Here is a 14,708-nt window from a genome sequence, read left to right as displayed (position 1 = left end):
GTCAGAGGGGAAGAAGAGAGGAAAAAAAAGGCATTTGGAATTCAGGATACAAATCACAGTGAGCATTAAAGAAATAGTCACAACAGAAAATACCCTCAAGAGACAAGTGGATTCCTGAAATACTGCAGGTGCCTTGCACACTTCGGCCATTTCTAACAAAAATAGCAAGGGTCTGATGGTCAGTGGTATAGGAGTGATTGCATGGACCCCTGCTTATCTTTAGGAAGATGTAACTTCTTCATTCAATGGCATTTTGTCTCTGTAAGGTCTGCAAGTGCTTCGTTGTTGAGTGGGAATGACGTCTCCTGGGAACATCTGGGATCCCAACTTCATAATCTGGGTTACATCTGCTGCCCCCCTTTGCTACCCTAAAGCTCCCAACTCAGCTCTGAAGTGCTCAGAAACCCCAAACCTCCATATCCCATAAATAGCACCTTATTTTACATTCTTAGTTTTAAATACTGAAAATCACCTTCTTTTTCCCTGTGCATGTTTCAGACTTTGAAGGACTGGGTCCTTTCAAATAGGGTGACAGTCTTCATTCTCTGGGCACCAGATAAACAGGGCAGAGTTCACATTCTAGACAAATTCTCACCCTCAGCGTTCCATAGCCAGGGCATGCCATTAGGCACATCTTTGGCTTTTGTTGGTCACATGTACTAGAAATCTCTACTTGGTGTTATTCGTATTATATTATTTATTTTACCCATATGATTTTATTTTTGTCATAGCTGTACCAGCTTTCTGTGTGGAAATAGGCATGTGTGACACACACACATGTAACTCATAAGTTTCAGGTTTTCTTTTAGCCCTACAAGCCCATCTTCTCACTCCTTCCTCTCCTGGGAATAAGCATGGGTGGGGCTGGGGTTGGTGGTGGGAGGCGTCCTCCTCCCTTTTCTCTGCATCTGTTTGTACAGAGCACATACTCCAAGAGAAGTCATCTCCAGCCACGCCTGGGCTGCAACCTTGAGAGCCCAGGGACACTTACTGGCTGGGACATCTCTAGGATCTCCGTTACTCTCCTCCCAGCGGCCCCTATGGTGTGAGCCAGACAATCAGAGGGGCCAGACAGATTTCTCCCCACAGCCTTCCCAAAGCTTACAGACTGCCCTTTGGGCTTGTTCTCAAATGTAGCCCAAACTCACTCCCCATCCCTGGTTCCTAACTCAGAGAAGCCTCCTCATGAACTTGGAACATACAAGTGACTCCTGATAACATCCACATCTGGGAATCAAACTTATACAGATGGTGGAGGGGGCTGGGCAGGGGCAAGAAGTGGGAAGCGTGTCTCAAAATCCCGAGTTATGGATGCCAGCCGAACTTCTGCTCATTTTTTATGGAAATTCACTCCTGGAGAGGCTGGGAGGCCTCATCCTCAGAAATAATCTGGGTCCCTTCTCCAGGCTCTACAGTCAGGGGTTCTTCAGGGCTCTGACAAAGTGTCTGTAGACAGGCCTCGCAATTCCTGATCCTACAACCCCAAGTGGTTTCAGAAATTACCTGGTATACAGGATCTTCAACATCCTCTTCCAAAATTGTCTACAGCAGAGCGAGAGAAGGGAGGTTGAAAAGCAGAGGATATAAAGGAAGAGGTGTGAGACTCTGTTCAGAAATTACAGGACAGTAAAGAAACTAGTTCTGGGTAGGACAGGCTGCTGGGTCATTTCAGGGAGAAAGCACACAGGGAAGAAAAAAAAAAAAAGCAGCCACCCTTCCCCCCCACGCCCACTGTCAACAATAGCAAAAGCAATTGCGTTTCTTCTGTTCTCCTGCCCAGAAATCTTCCTCGGGATTCAAGACTTTCTTTCATGTTCGGAATGTCACAGAATAAAAGATCACCTCTAACGACTTGCTCTCGGTCCCTGAAATTTACCCGGGAACTTTGCATCTTTGTTTATGTCTGCTTGGCAGTGGGAGGACAGGACCTGACTGTCGGTTTTCACATCTGTGTATTTTAAGTCCTAGTCTTCCCTGGTACTCGGGTCAATTCACAGGTATACCTGATACACGGCTTGTTCACACTGCTTATCCTTTTGTGCCTTTTTTTCCAATTCTTCTCGTTGCTTCAATTCATAAATCAGTTGAAAGAGATCTCTCAGGTCCAGAATAACAGGTTCAGCCTGGAGTAGAAGGTGGGACGAAGTGCATTAGTAAGGGAATTGTGCTGAGCCATGCGGCCCACTTCTGTCTTCGCCTGGTACCCTCCCCCCCTCCGCAGCCCTTCCGCTTCCTGTTACACTGAGAGCATTCCATCTTTAATTAATTCCACCTTGTTTATATTGGTTTAGCAAATTGCATCTAGGCTAAAGTTCATTTCTTCGACTAATTATATTTGCAAATTCATAATAATCATAAGCATAAAAGGCACTGCTTTTATTTATTAGTAATTCCAAATACAATAAAATCAGGGTAGGCCTTATGCAAAACAGCTATTTGTTTTCTCTTATTTTCTTTGTAAATGAGGCTATGAACACAAGGAAACTTATTTGTGTAGTGTGCCTCCATCCAGCTTAATCAGAAAGGAAAATAATTAGTCATTACAAAATACCCATTAGAAAAAAACAACCAGACCGGATGGGCCTGACCATATTTCCCTACTCGGAGGCTATCAGAGCGTCAGCATCGCTCCGTCTTACATCGGAGGTGGCCTTCAAACACCAGCAGTGTGACTGTATGCACTGTCCCCTGAAGCTACAAGGAAAGGGGCCCTCCTTGGACGGGGATACTCACCGCCTGGGCTGTTTTTATGGCAACAAATCTGTGATTCCCTTCTTTCCCACAAACGTATCCAAAGGCCCGGTGATCTGTGATGTCCTTTGCAATGTAGGAGATTTCGTGAACAGCATGATGATGCTGAAGGGCCTATCAGAGACAAAAGGAAGAACATATTTCATGGGACTTTCCCTTCGAGCTGTTGATCAATAAGAGATGTGTTTCAGCTACGTGTGAACAGGCCCGAAGGGCTTTGGAAAAGCTGCTGGGTCCAGATGGAAGGAAAAAAGAGCCGCGCCTGCCCTTGAGAGATGGAGGCTTCCCTCCAAGGTCTTAGGGCTGTGACCAGGCAGATAAACAGGACTGCTCATATGCTGAATAAGCGTCTGTGGTGGTGGCTTCCTTCAAGCTTGCCAGAGCCAGTCAGTCTAGCTCAAGGTGCAGGCTTCGGCTGCATCAATCTTCGTGAGACAGCCCCGTTGAAGTTCCAGCTTGATATTTAATACACTTCCATCCCCAGGGCCTCTGCTTGCCATGGTGGAAAAGTATAGGGCACCATTCACAGTCACAGAACTATACATTTGTATGGTGACAACCCTTTTTTTGACAGACAGTGACAGAGTGTCTCGGGGAATGAACACCTTCTTCTATCTTGTCCAGAGTCACCATCTGGGCTAGAGGTGGATACGCTTAGTTCTCAGGCTTTTCCTGGGCTGGTCCCTCTGTTTGCCCATTCTTCTATCCATTTGCCTGAGTCCTATTCTCTTTCAAAAGGACATCTGAGGGGTGCCTGGGTGGCTCAGTCGGTTAAGTGTCCACCTCTTGGTTTTGGCTCAGGTCTTGATCTCACGGTTTCATGCATTTCGGCCCCCAACTGGGCTCTGGACTGCCAGCTTGGGGGATTCTCTCTCTGCCCCTCCCCCACTTGCACTGTCTCTGTCTCTCTCAAAATTAATAAACAAACTTTAACCAAAGGACATTTGAATAGCACCACCTCTGTGAAATCTCCCCTGAGCGAGGCTAGCTTTTCCTTCCCCTGCAGACATAATTCCATAGAGCTTCAGTCTACTGATACCACAATTCCTGATAGATTCCTTGCACACAACTCCCTGGGCTCTTGCTTTCAAAGGCCTTCCTTCTCTGATGCATTTACCTGATTCCTTGTCTGTCTGCCCCACCAGGCTCCATCTGCCTCAACCCTGTCTTCCTAGAACCTTGTGCTGTACTTGACCCAGTCATTGAACTCAGGTACATCGGATAGTGGATCAGTAATTTGGTAATCCTTTGAAGCTGATCTCTCCACCTTTATTATCTAAGCTTCAACAAATAATGCTTGCCATCCTGTTGGTGATGATCATCTTTAGGACAATTTCCTATATTAAACCTACTTAAAGCAACCCCAAGTAAACAGTGCTCTGTGTAAAAGCTTGTATAGGCAGCTGGGCATTATATGATGTGCTTAAAGTCTTTATTAGGGGTCTTTTTGTTAAATTAAGGAATAAAAGCCTTTCATTCTAGTCACTTTGTGAGCACAAGGCACTCCCCGCACCTCTCTGGACCTTTGCTTATTCTTCTACTCAATGAGAAGTTTGTACCAGATCAAGGGCTCCTAACCCAAAGTCCTGGGTCTACTTGCATCATTAAAGGTAATAAAAAGAAGTCATAAGCAATTTTCAATGTTTCAAAAAGCTAAGCTAAGAAATTTGTAACTACTCTTAATTAAGACTACACATGTGCATGCAAATGAAGATGCCAAGTTCTTTTGGAATTGTATCAGGTTACTGCTGTACTCAGAGAAGATTCTCTTCAGCATTTAGTTATGGGTTTGAATAATTCAAGTAGGAAAGTGAATGATTACAAATACCCTTTTTTTTTCTGGTTGGACAACATCTTGTCCATTACCGAGTCCACAGAGGGAGGGAGACATGTGACACAAAGGAACTTAGTTATGAACATGATGGGAATCTCTGGAGTAGATGTTCTGGAAGGTCTTGTCCCATCGCCCAGATCCATTAGCCATTAGGACCGTGAATCACACAGCCAGTCTCTCAGGTCAGTGGGCATTTGTGATGTCATCACCTTAGTTCTGGACCACTGGCCTTGGCCTTCCAAAATGCTCATTCCCAGAGTGCTGTGATCTTTCTAGGCTTCTTACCTCATGAATCATTTCTGCAGTAGAATTTTGCTGTTGCACCTTAACCTTCTAGACTCTGATCCCTCATCTACCTCTCTGACTGCACTTGGGACTCTCCTTCTAGGTCATGCCTTGTCGAGGTTGCACACTGACCACTGCACGTCATGTTTGGAGGGTGTTGTCACTGTCCAGTCACCCTAGCCCCTAACTGGTGGCAAGACAACTGTGTAATTCTAGTGAATTCTGACCCCAAAAAAAGTTGGCAAGGAAGGAAATGTCTGTTAGTGGAAGATGTAGAATCCATTTATTCTTATTTTATTAAGCGGACATACTTAGCTGGTGGAGGAAAATTGCTCAAAGAGTGGTTGCTTTTTCATGCTGTTAATGATGTAAAATTGATGAGATTTATATTCACACAACACGGGGGTATTGATTTATAGGCTTTTGTGAACTAGAATGGTATGCAGCAGGGGAAGGTGGGAGACAAAGTTATTCTCCTTCTTTCCCTTTCCTCAAAGTATTTCTCTCTCTGCATAATGTGGAGAATGTTATCCACGTCTCCTATTAAATCATAGTTTGACGACAGTACCTTATTGATTGCCAAGTGGAATATTGCTCTAAAATTAAACTGTGATTAGAAGTCTTCCTGGTGGAATTAGATTTGGAGATGATTGTGCAAGGGTAAAATATCACCTACTATGCAAGACAGCAGATGGAGATGCCTTAATTTATCTGGGAATCCTCATTAAGTGTTTTAAAATCAAAACATTTTTAACGCCTGATGATACCTAATGTTGCCTCGTGAAGTGTAGCTCTGGGCGTGCCTGAAGTGCCTAAACATATCTGTACCATGATCTTTTCCCAGAGTTAATTTTATGATATGTGAAAAAGGACTGCTGTGAAAGTGGCTCGCTTATTTGCAAACCAAGCGTCATTGAGGGGATATGTCTCCACATTCTCCAACCTCAACTGTGCAGACATAAAACAGATACTTGGAGATACAAACACATCAGAATCCTGATAATCCCTATGGTTGTACTACTGCATTCATATTGGCAGCTCCAAGGATCTTACAGATACCTGTTCACTGAGGCTCAAAACTGCTCCATGTCTTCTAGTAGACTTTATCAGCACAATCAAAGCCAAAGGAACCTTGAACATTATACTGTTTGATTGCATTTATAAAAGGACTGAAGGTCACCGCGAGTTCTGGAAGGACCAGTCCTGAATGCAGCCCTCATTCTCCCTACGAAGGATGACAAAGCACTGAAAAGAGGAAGCAAGTTTATGTAGATTCGGGGTCTCCACTCCTTAGACTCTTGCCTCCCCAGTCAAACAACAAAGCCATGATCCCAGACAAGCTGGGATGAGGAAGGGGAGAGCTGGCCAAGGAGGCCGAGTTGAAGCTGTTCAGGATTTTTACAGGGATCTGAGGCCAGAGAGGGTCATAAATCAGAAGGTTTGGAGTAGAGGCCAGGTTGCTATAAGGATCTCAAAGAAAAAGGTCAAGACAGCATGCTCTGGAAGTGAACTCTCACGAGCTTGTGGCTATCGTGGTGTCTGTTGGGCAGTCAGGCTGGAAAGGTGTGGTGAGGCCCTTGGTCATGGGAAATAAAGACCGCTTCATCCCAAGAGGGTTTTTATGGGGGAGTTTCTGGGGTGTCACGAGGGAGTAGGACTGAGCACTGGAGGGAGGAGGGAACACTGAGCCAGAAGAAAAGGGAGGGAGAAGGAAAGGCGGAGTCTGGTCTTCCTTCTTCCACATTTCCATTGGAAAACAGTTTGTCTTAGAAAAACTTAGTCTAGATACTAAAGTACTGCCCAAAATCAAAACAGGTATTTGCTTTTAAAAGTAGTCTTCAATGACATCTTTTTTTTTTTTTTTTCTGCCACCACTTCGTTCTTCTCCCACTTGGCACCCTTCCCGTTACATTGTGGATGAAAGTTGTTAGTGAGGAATTCTAAGGACAGACCAGAGCTTAGCCTCCTCAATCTGGTCTGAACTTATTCCCACCACTGAACTTCAGCTGAGCCAGGCTACAGATAGTCTGAAAAAGCCCATCCCTGTGGCTTTCAGTTCTGCCCTTCCTCAAATCTGTGCCACTGTTCACATTTTCCCTGTCGAGTGCCCTCTTCATCCCCATCACCCATCTTTCAGCGACTCCACATAACTAAGTCATACATGTGTTTCCAGGCTAGCTCCAACAGCATGCTTGTCCAAGGAACCTTCCCTGACTCCCCTATTTCTCTCGGTGATCATTCCTGTCCCTAGACCTTGCTGCACTGTACTTGTTCTTCTATCTAGGATGCTTCACACGTCTTCATTTTGTTTCACGTTTATCCTTTCATCCACTTATTCATACCATGTGTATTTACTGAGTACCTGCTATGTTCCAGGTCTCATGCTTAGCCCTACATCCACCTAGATTATTAAAACATAGCCCCTTCCCTGAGGACCTTGCAATCTCATAAAAACAGGCAGGAAAAGAAACCAATGACTGTAATATAGTAAGACGAACTTATATTAAAGGTGTGCATAGAGTGTTACACTGGCTCAGAGCAGGGATGGGGAAGGGCTTCGGGGAAGACTTGACAAAGGAGCTGGCCTTGAACTGAATCTCAAAGGCTAAGGGCAAACCTCCAGAAAATCATGAGAAAGGGCAGTCTAGGCAGAAAGGACCAAACATTCCCAGGAAAAAAAATATCCACCAGGACTCAAGGGAGTCAACAAACAAAACAAAATGAAACAAAACCTCTGTGTCCCTGTTTTCTCTCTACTTAGGGGTTGTTAGCTTCTTGAGACAAAGTTCCATGTTTAATTCATCTCAGTCTCCTCCAGCTCCTAATATTGTTCCCTTTGAACAGTAATTGCTAAATAATGTTTGAAGAGCTACAGAAGGAAGGAAGAAAGAACCACGCTATCTGGAGACATGTGTGGCGTGAGGTAGTTGCTCAATAAATGCTCGATGAATGACTGAATCAGGTTAATTCATGACATTTCGCACAGGACTCATTCTGTGAACAGAGGGTTTCTTATCTGATCATCATTAAATCTTTTTTTTTTCCTTAACATTTCCATGAGCCATTTACCAATGTTTAAATGAAGTATCAAATTGTTTGGAGGGTTACCATCTGACAGAATAAATTACAGAGGAGACTTAATTTGTAGTACGGTTCAATACAACCAATTAAATACAGTATGGATTGGAAAGTCATCTACTCTGACTTCACCACTAGCTTTTTTTAAAGAATAAATCCTACCCTATTTGCTTTCATATTATTCGTGTGTATGTGTATGTGTGTGTGTGTGTGTGTGTGTGTGTGTGTGTGTGTGTATAGGAGTGTGTGCTTTCTCGAGGCAATACCAGTCACAGGAAAAATACCCACCAGGATTCAAGTGAGTTAACAAAAACAAAACAGCAAAGCAGATACGCAGATAGACACAGAATAAAAATAGATACATGAAAAATACACTACTTCACACTACAGGCAATTACAGTAGTTAAAACCTCACAAGACAAAGGCAGGCCCAGGCTCATTATAAAGGCCTTTCTCTTTCCTAACACATTTTTGGATGCGTTTACTGCATCACAGTGCCAATGAGGCTGGGAAGCAACCTCTGTACCACCCCCAGGCACCCCATCATGAAATGCTCAGTGGAGCCGGTCAGAGTGAATTCTTCCTTGAGCTCCCATCCTGAAATCTTCTAGAACGTTTTATTCAAGGACAAAACCAAATTTCCAAACATTGAGTCTCTAGCTGGAAGGGCATTGTGATAGCAGAGGGAAGAATATGGACTCTGGAGCCAGAGAGAACACAATTCAAACCCAAGCATTATCATTTACCAGATGTGTAGCTTCAGGCACGTCTTTCTAACTTTCTGAGCCTTATTTTCTCTTTTTGTATGATATGAAGAATGATAAAGAACCTGAAACGTTGTTGGAAATATTAAATTAATTCATATAAAAGGTACCAGATAGAAATGAAATGCTATTTTCCCCCACCAGAATGAAATAAAAGAACAGATAATACCCAGTGTCAAGAGAAGTGTAGGGAAATATACTTTCTTGGGCTACTGGTTTTCTATGTGTTCACTGGGGATAATAATAATAACTCTCTCATGGTCCTGTTAGGAGGCTGGATGACTTACGGGTATGTAAAGGGCTTGGAACAGTGTGAAACACGGAGCAAGGGCTGTGTAGATTTTGGCCATTATGGTTACTTTTATTGTTTGTGGGAGTGTGATTTGGTGCAACTTTTCTGCAGGGCTGCATATTTCAAAGCCTTAAAGACATGCATAAACTTTGACCCATGATTCTTCTTGTAGGGATTCAATTATCTGTAAATCATGTAAGATGTGTGTGGGCAAAGACTTGGACACAACTATTCCCCACAGTGCTGTAAGAAATAGTGACAGATTAGGAATGTTTGAAATGTTGAGCGCTAACTGGTTGCAGAAACTGCACTGTGCCGTACGAGGAAATAATATGAGGTAGCTGGAAATCATCTGGGGAATGTTATGAATTTTCGGCATGGAAACCTATTCACAATATTCTGTTGAATTAGAGAAAACATATTGCAAATACTATGTTAAATATGATCCTGTTTTTGGAAAAAAGTATGCATATCCATATATATGTATAAAAAGTCTAGAAGTATGTCTGGCAACATCTTAATGAGAGTTCTCTCTTGAGTGGTGGAATTACTAGCAACTTTTAGAATCTGACTATTTGCTTATTTATACAAATTACAAAAATTATAGTTATATTAATTACATAAATACTAAGCATTAAATAAGCATTAAAATAGTGATAAGTATACAGGGGAGCCTGGGTGACTCAGTAGGTTGAGGATTTGACTCTTGATTTCAGGTCAGATTATGATTTCACTGTTTGTGGGATCAGCCCCACATCAGGCTCTGCACTGTCAGCATGGAGCTTGCTTGGAATTTTCTCTCTGCCTCTCTCTGCTCCTCCCCTATTCCCTCTCTCTCAAAATATGTAAATAAACTTACAAAAATATTAATAAGTATTAAAGGAAGAACATAAGATGCTTCTTTCTTTCTTGTTTGGGTTCAGTGATCAATGTGTGTACCAACATCTATACATTTCTACACTTGTCCTTGAGCCCATTCAGCCTCCATCACTCTCCACCCCCACAACTGCATCTTGTCAAGGGCACCCCCCAAAATCCTTCGGTCTGTCCATCCTTCTTCATCTCCACTACCAGACTCAGGTCACAGCTACTATTTCCAACCTGGATAAAAACTCAGCCACTCAACCACTTCTGAGAATCTCTGCTGTGATCATCCCACTGCAGAGGAAGGGACTGAGACAAAATCTGATAAATGTGATCAAGGCTATCTCATACGTAAAACACATCAAAGACTCTTCAGATAAAGACCAAGATCTTTGCCAGGGCCTCTGTCCACCTCCCCAGGGTCTCTCACCATGGTTCCCCTTGCTTCCTACCACACCGGCAGCCATTATTCAGACTTTCAGAAGTGCTGCCCTCCCACCTCAAGGTTTTGCACAGGCTACTCTATCCAGCTAGGGCACTCAATGCCTCCTTCCTCAGACCTCAGCACCGATGTCTGTTCCCCTCTAAAGTCTTCCCTGACTTTCCAGTAGGGACCTGGTTCCCATGCCACATGTCTTCTTAGCTTGTTGGACTTTTCCATGTGGGGCAGCTGCTGAGTTAGTCACTATGGATACAGACTCATACACATAACAGCTCCAGGATGGCAGCAACAATATCAGTAGTTTTTCCTGATCTCATCCTGAGCATCAAATACAGTGCCTGGCATAGAGCAAGCAAACAGCACATATATACTTTTTATTATTAAAATGTACCACTTTAACCATTTGTAAGTGTACAGTTGTGTGGCATGAAGTACATTCACACTGCTCTGCAGCACCTAGTCTAGACTTTGTCATCTTCCGAAACTGACAGCCTGTACCACTAAATACTACCCCACCTTTCCCTCCCCCAGCCCCTGGCAACCGCCTCCTCCTTCCTATCTCTATGAGTTTGTCAGTACCTATTCTTAATGAATAACTTGAATGAACGAATCTGTCAGCAGGACCCTGAGTCCAAGTCTCTCCTTGAACCCTTCACTCAAACTCTGCCTTTAGGGCTGTCTTCCTCACTAAGCCTTTACTTCCTTAGCTGTTAAAATGAAGAGGCTGTATTCAATAAGAACTTATGTCCTGTTTTGCTCCAGATACTTTAAAATATTTTTAAACTATCTTTTAATGTTTATTCATTTTTGAGAGAAAGAGAGACAGAGCATGAGTGAGAGAGGGGGGAGAGAGAGGGAGACACAGAATCCGAAACAGGCTCCAGGCTCTGAGCTGTCAGCACAGAGCCTTACATGGGGCTCAAACTCATGAACTGCGAGATCATGACCTGAGCTGAAGTTGGAGGCCAATCGAATCAACTGAGCCAACCAGAGGCCGGCTGCTCCAGACACTTCTTTGATTCCTTTTTAAATTTTATAACAACATAACATCTGTAAAAGACAGCTTCTTTTTAGTAGCTCTCAAAATATGTCATAGACACACAGCTCTGCATTATCTACAATAGGCGAATTATGGAAGCAGCCCAAGTGTCCACCGACTGATGACTGTATGAAGATGATGTGATATATATACACACACACATATATACATATACATACACATATGTATACATATGAATATTATGTCACATATGTTATTATTTTCATATTATATTATTATATACTATTATATATCTATAAGGGAATATTACTCAGTCATAAAAAGGATGAAATCTTGCCATTTGCAACTGACATGGATGGAGCTATAGAGTATTATGCTAATAAGTCAGAGAAAAACAAATACGATATGATTTCACTCACGTGGAATTTAAGAAGGAAAACAAATGAGGAAAGGGGGAACAAAGAGAGAAAGGCAAATCAATTCTCTCTCAACTGCAGAGAGCAAACGGATGGTTACCAAACGGAAGGTGGGTGGGGCGATGGGGAAAATAGGTGATGGGGATTAAGGAGGGCACTTGTGATGGGCATCGGGTACTGTATGGAAGTGCTGAATCACTATATTGTACACCTGAAACTAATATAACACTGTATGTTCACTAACCAGAATTTAAATAAAAAATAAAAACAGTACATGCTACACACAAAAAATTAACACACAGCAAACACACGGTTCTAAAAGATGTGAATGAAGTCCTTGCCTAAAAATAGGGAGGTGAACTAGTTAACTAGCTGAGAGCATTCTAGACCTATGTTTTAGACCTAAATTTGTCTAACAGGCAAAGTGGAGCCAGGTGTGCCTAATCAGTTAGCAATCACCAGAGTGACAATGAGGCAGAATTCTGTTCCAAAAACATGAAAACCACCTTACACAGGAAACTGGCTTCCATGTGAAATGCTAGTTTCCTAACACTGGGGTTCCATCAAAATTCCACATCCCATGACTAAGGACAGTCAGGGTTGGTAGTGGGTTGGACTCCTGTCCTCTCTCTTTCAATTCACATTCAGCCCCTACAGCCCTTTGGTGCCAGGAGCTCTGGGATGACCAAGGCACAGCCCGGGCTCTCAAAAGCCAGCAAAAAGTGTATATGTGTGGAAGGGAGGGGGCTCCTTTTCTGTTCAACACTCAGAATAGTTTGCATATTGTGCTGTCCTGCTCCTATTTCCAAAAGGGGTGTAGTGTGATGGAAGGGAATCTCAGTTTTGTGGCCATGGGCAAGTCACCTTACCTCATTGAGCCTCAGTTTTTTTTTTTCACCTGTAAAATGGGAATGATTGCTTCCTCATAGAGAGGAAATGAGGAACGTCACTTGAAGTGCCTAGCAGTATATCTGGTAGATGGTAGACTCTTAATACTTCAGATATTTTCCCCAGTCAACTGAATTGAAGATTCTCAATCTACTGGACTACACAGTGTTCAATCACCAAGCATACCTCCCTCAGGTAAGGACTTTCTTAGAGCTGACAGGATAATAGTCCTCGAGTATACAAAGGCTGGTGAGAACCAGAGTCTACTGGGAAATCAATTTACCAGAAAAGGGAGAGGAACTGAGAGCTAGGGAAGAGTCTGTCTCTTTGTCTCTTTCTCTCCTTTCTTTTTTGCGTGGTGGGGAGGCACAGTGGGAGAGGGAGAACCTTAAGCAGCCTCCATGTTCAGCACAGAGCCTGATGCAGGGCTCTATCCCACGACCCTGGGATCATGACCTGAGCCGAAGTCAAGAGTCGAACACTTGACCAGCTGAGCCACCCAGGCGCCCCAGGGAGAGTTTTAAATGTTATGTCATCAAAGAAACCAGATGGTGTCAACCTGGGAAATTTAATTCTGTAGTTTTTAGTTATATAAATCAGTGGATTCCTTTTGTGGTTTAAGGCAGCTGGAGGTGGATTTTGTATTATTTGCAACTAAGATTTCTGAGCAATATAGTGATCATCATTATCCCCATCTCAGGAGGAAGCAGGCTCAGAAAGAAGTGACCTGCCCAAGGAATGGCAGGTTGACATGAGCTTCCAGCAAGTCTCATCGGCACGCAAGTCTATGCTCGTTTATGGCTAGCAGTATTTAATCCTGGAATTGCAACCTCGAATTTGCTTTGGGTATATATTAGGATAAAACAAATGCATAAGTATAGTGTTATTAGAAAGCAGGATTTTCAGTGAAAGAAAAATGAGATACAAACACGAAAGAAATAACCAGATAATTTTAAGCTTGAAGTGGAAATACCAACACGAACTCATGGCTTTAAAACTAGACTCCTACCACCGCTCACGGAAAGGGCCCAGAAGCAACGAAACCCCAGTAGCGATGAACACACCTAATGTGGCTATTTACTATCTAGCTATCTAGTTATTTATTGATCTCTAACCTAGCTAGAGAGAAAGAGAGTCAGAGAAAGCAAATATGACGAAAGGGGAAATGCTGTTTGAACGTTTTCATGATGGCATGTTGGAGAAAAACGGGAAATTCCAGCATGCCCCTTCACCCACCTCCCGCTCTCCCTCTCTCTGAGAATAGGAGAAACCAAGGCACTGAGCATTTCAAGAGCTTAATTGAAAGTAGGCTGCAGACAAAAGGCCTTTATCAAGTCCACCTCAGGCAGCCGTTGGTCCAAAGCATAAGGGGGCCGTTCAGCGCACTCTGAAGCATGCACAACTACAGCTGCCGGGTCCCTTTGTTCCTTGCTGCCTTTCCACGGCCAGCATAAATAAACATCCCCGGTACCTCTCTATTTTTAACAACAACATCTTCAAAAGTTCAGGTTGAATAAATATGGGAACAATTTATACTTCCGAAACTCTGCGGGAAAAAATCCCCAACTTAGAAGATTCTCTAAATATGCATAGGAATTGAGATTTTTATTTTCATTATATTAAAAAGAAAAGGTACTATTATTAGTGCCTACTCTGTGCTCAGCACCATGTCAGGCACTCTACATATGCAATCCTCATTTACTCCCCTCCACTCTTCCTATCATTTCTTCTTTTACTGCTGAGGTGACGAGACACAGAGAGGGTGGATAACTAGCCCAGGTCACACTGCTAAGGTAGACTGACCCTAGATCACTGGTAGTTATGGCTGGCTCCAGCCTCTACAGCCTCTGTGCACTAAATACAGCTTTGGATGTACTTTAACTGCTTATGTTCTCATTCTCCTAAAATTCTTATTTTTATTTCTGTTTCTTTCTGCATGAAGAAGGCTAATAACCATGGTAGGTGTTTAGTAATATAACCAATGATTTCAACATTTTAGCTTATGGTGTAAAATTATTGTAGCAAGTAGGTAAATGAGTGTGGATGAATGGAAATGAAACAGCATGTTTTGCTACAAGTCACTGCAGAAATGAG

At 43.0% G+C, this 14,708-nt stretch overlaps 1 protein-coding gene across 1 annotated transcript in view; it reads right to left on the bottom strand.

Annotated features, from left to right (window-relative positions):
- Positions 1 to 14,708, bottom strand: part of DAB1 (DAB adaptor protein 1) — a 282,513-nt gene that overhangs the window by 65,926 nt on the left and 201,879 nt on the right. Inside the window, exons 4-6 of the mRNA XM_039238907.1 lie at positions 2,734 to 2,865; positions 2,004 to 2,123; positions 1,504 to 1,542 (exon numbers count right to left, since the gene is read on the bottom strand). Coding sequence (XP_039094838.1) covers positions 1,504 to 1,542; positions 2,004 to 2,123; positions 2,734 to 2,865 — 291 coding nt within the window. The remainder of the gene's footprint in view (positions 1 to 1,503; positions 1,543 to 2,003; positions 2,124 to 2,733; positions 2,866 to 14,708) is intronic.

The sequence above is a fragment of the Hyaena hyaena genome, unplaced genomic scaffold (genome assembly GCF_003009895.1).
Source record: "Hyaena hyaena isolate Hyena2069 unplaced genomic scaffold, ASM300989v1 scaffold_5, whole genome shotgun sequence".
Taxonomy (NCBI): Eukaryota; Metazoa; Chordata; class Mammalia; order Carnivora; family Hyaenidae; genus Hyaena; species Hyaena hyaena.
Note: the sequence above shows the minus strand (reverse complement) of the source record. Positions and strands in the feature narration are given on the sequence as shown.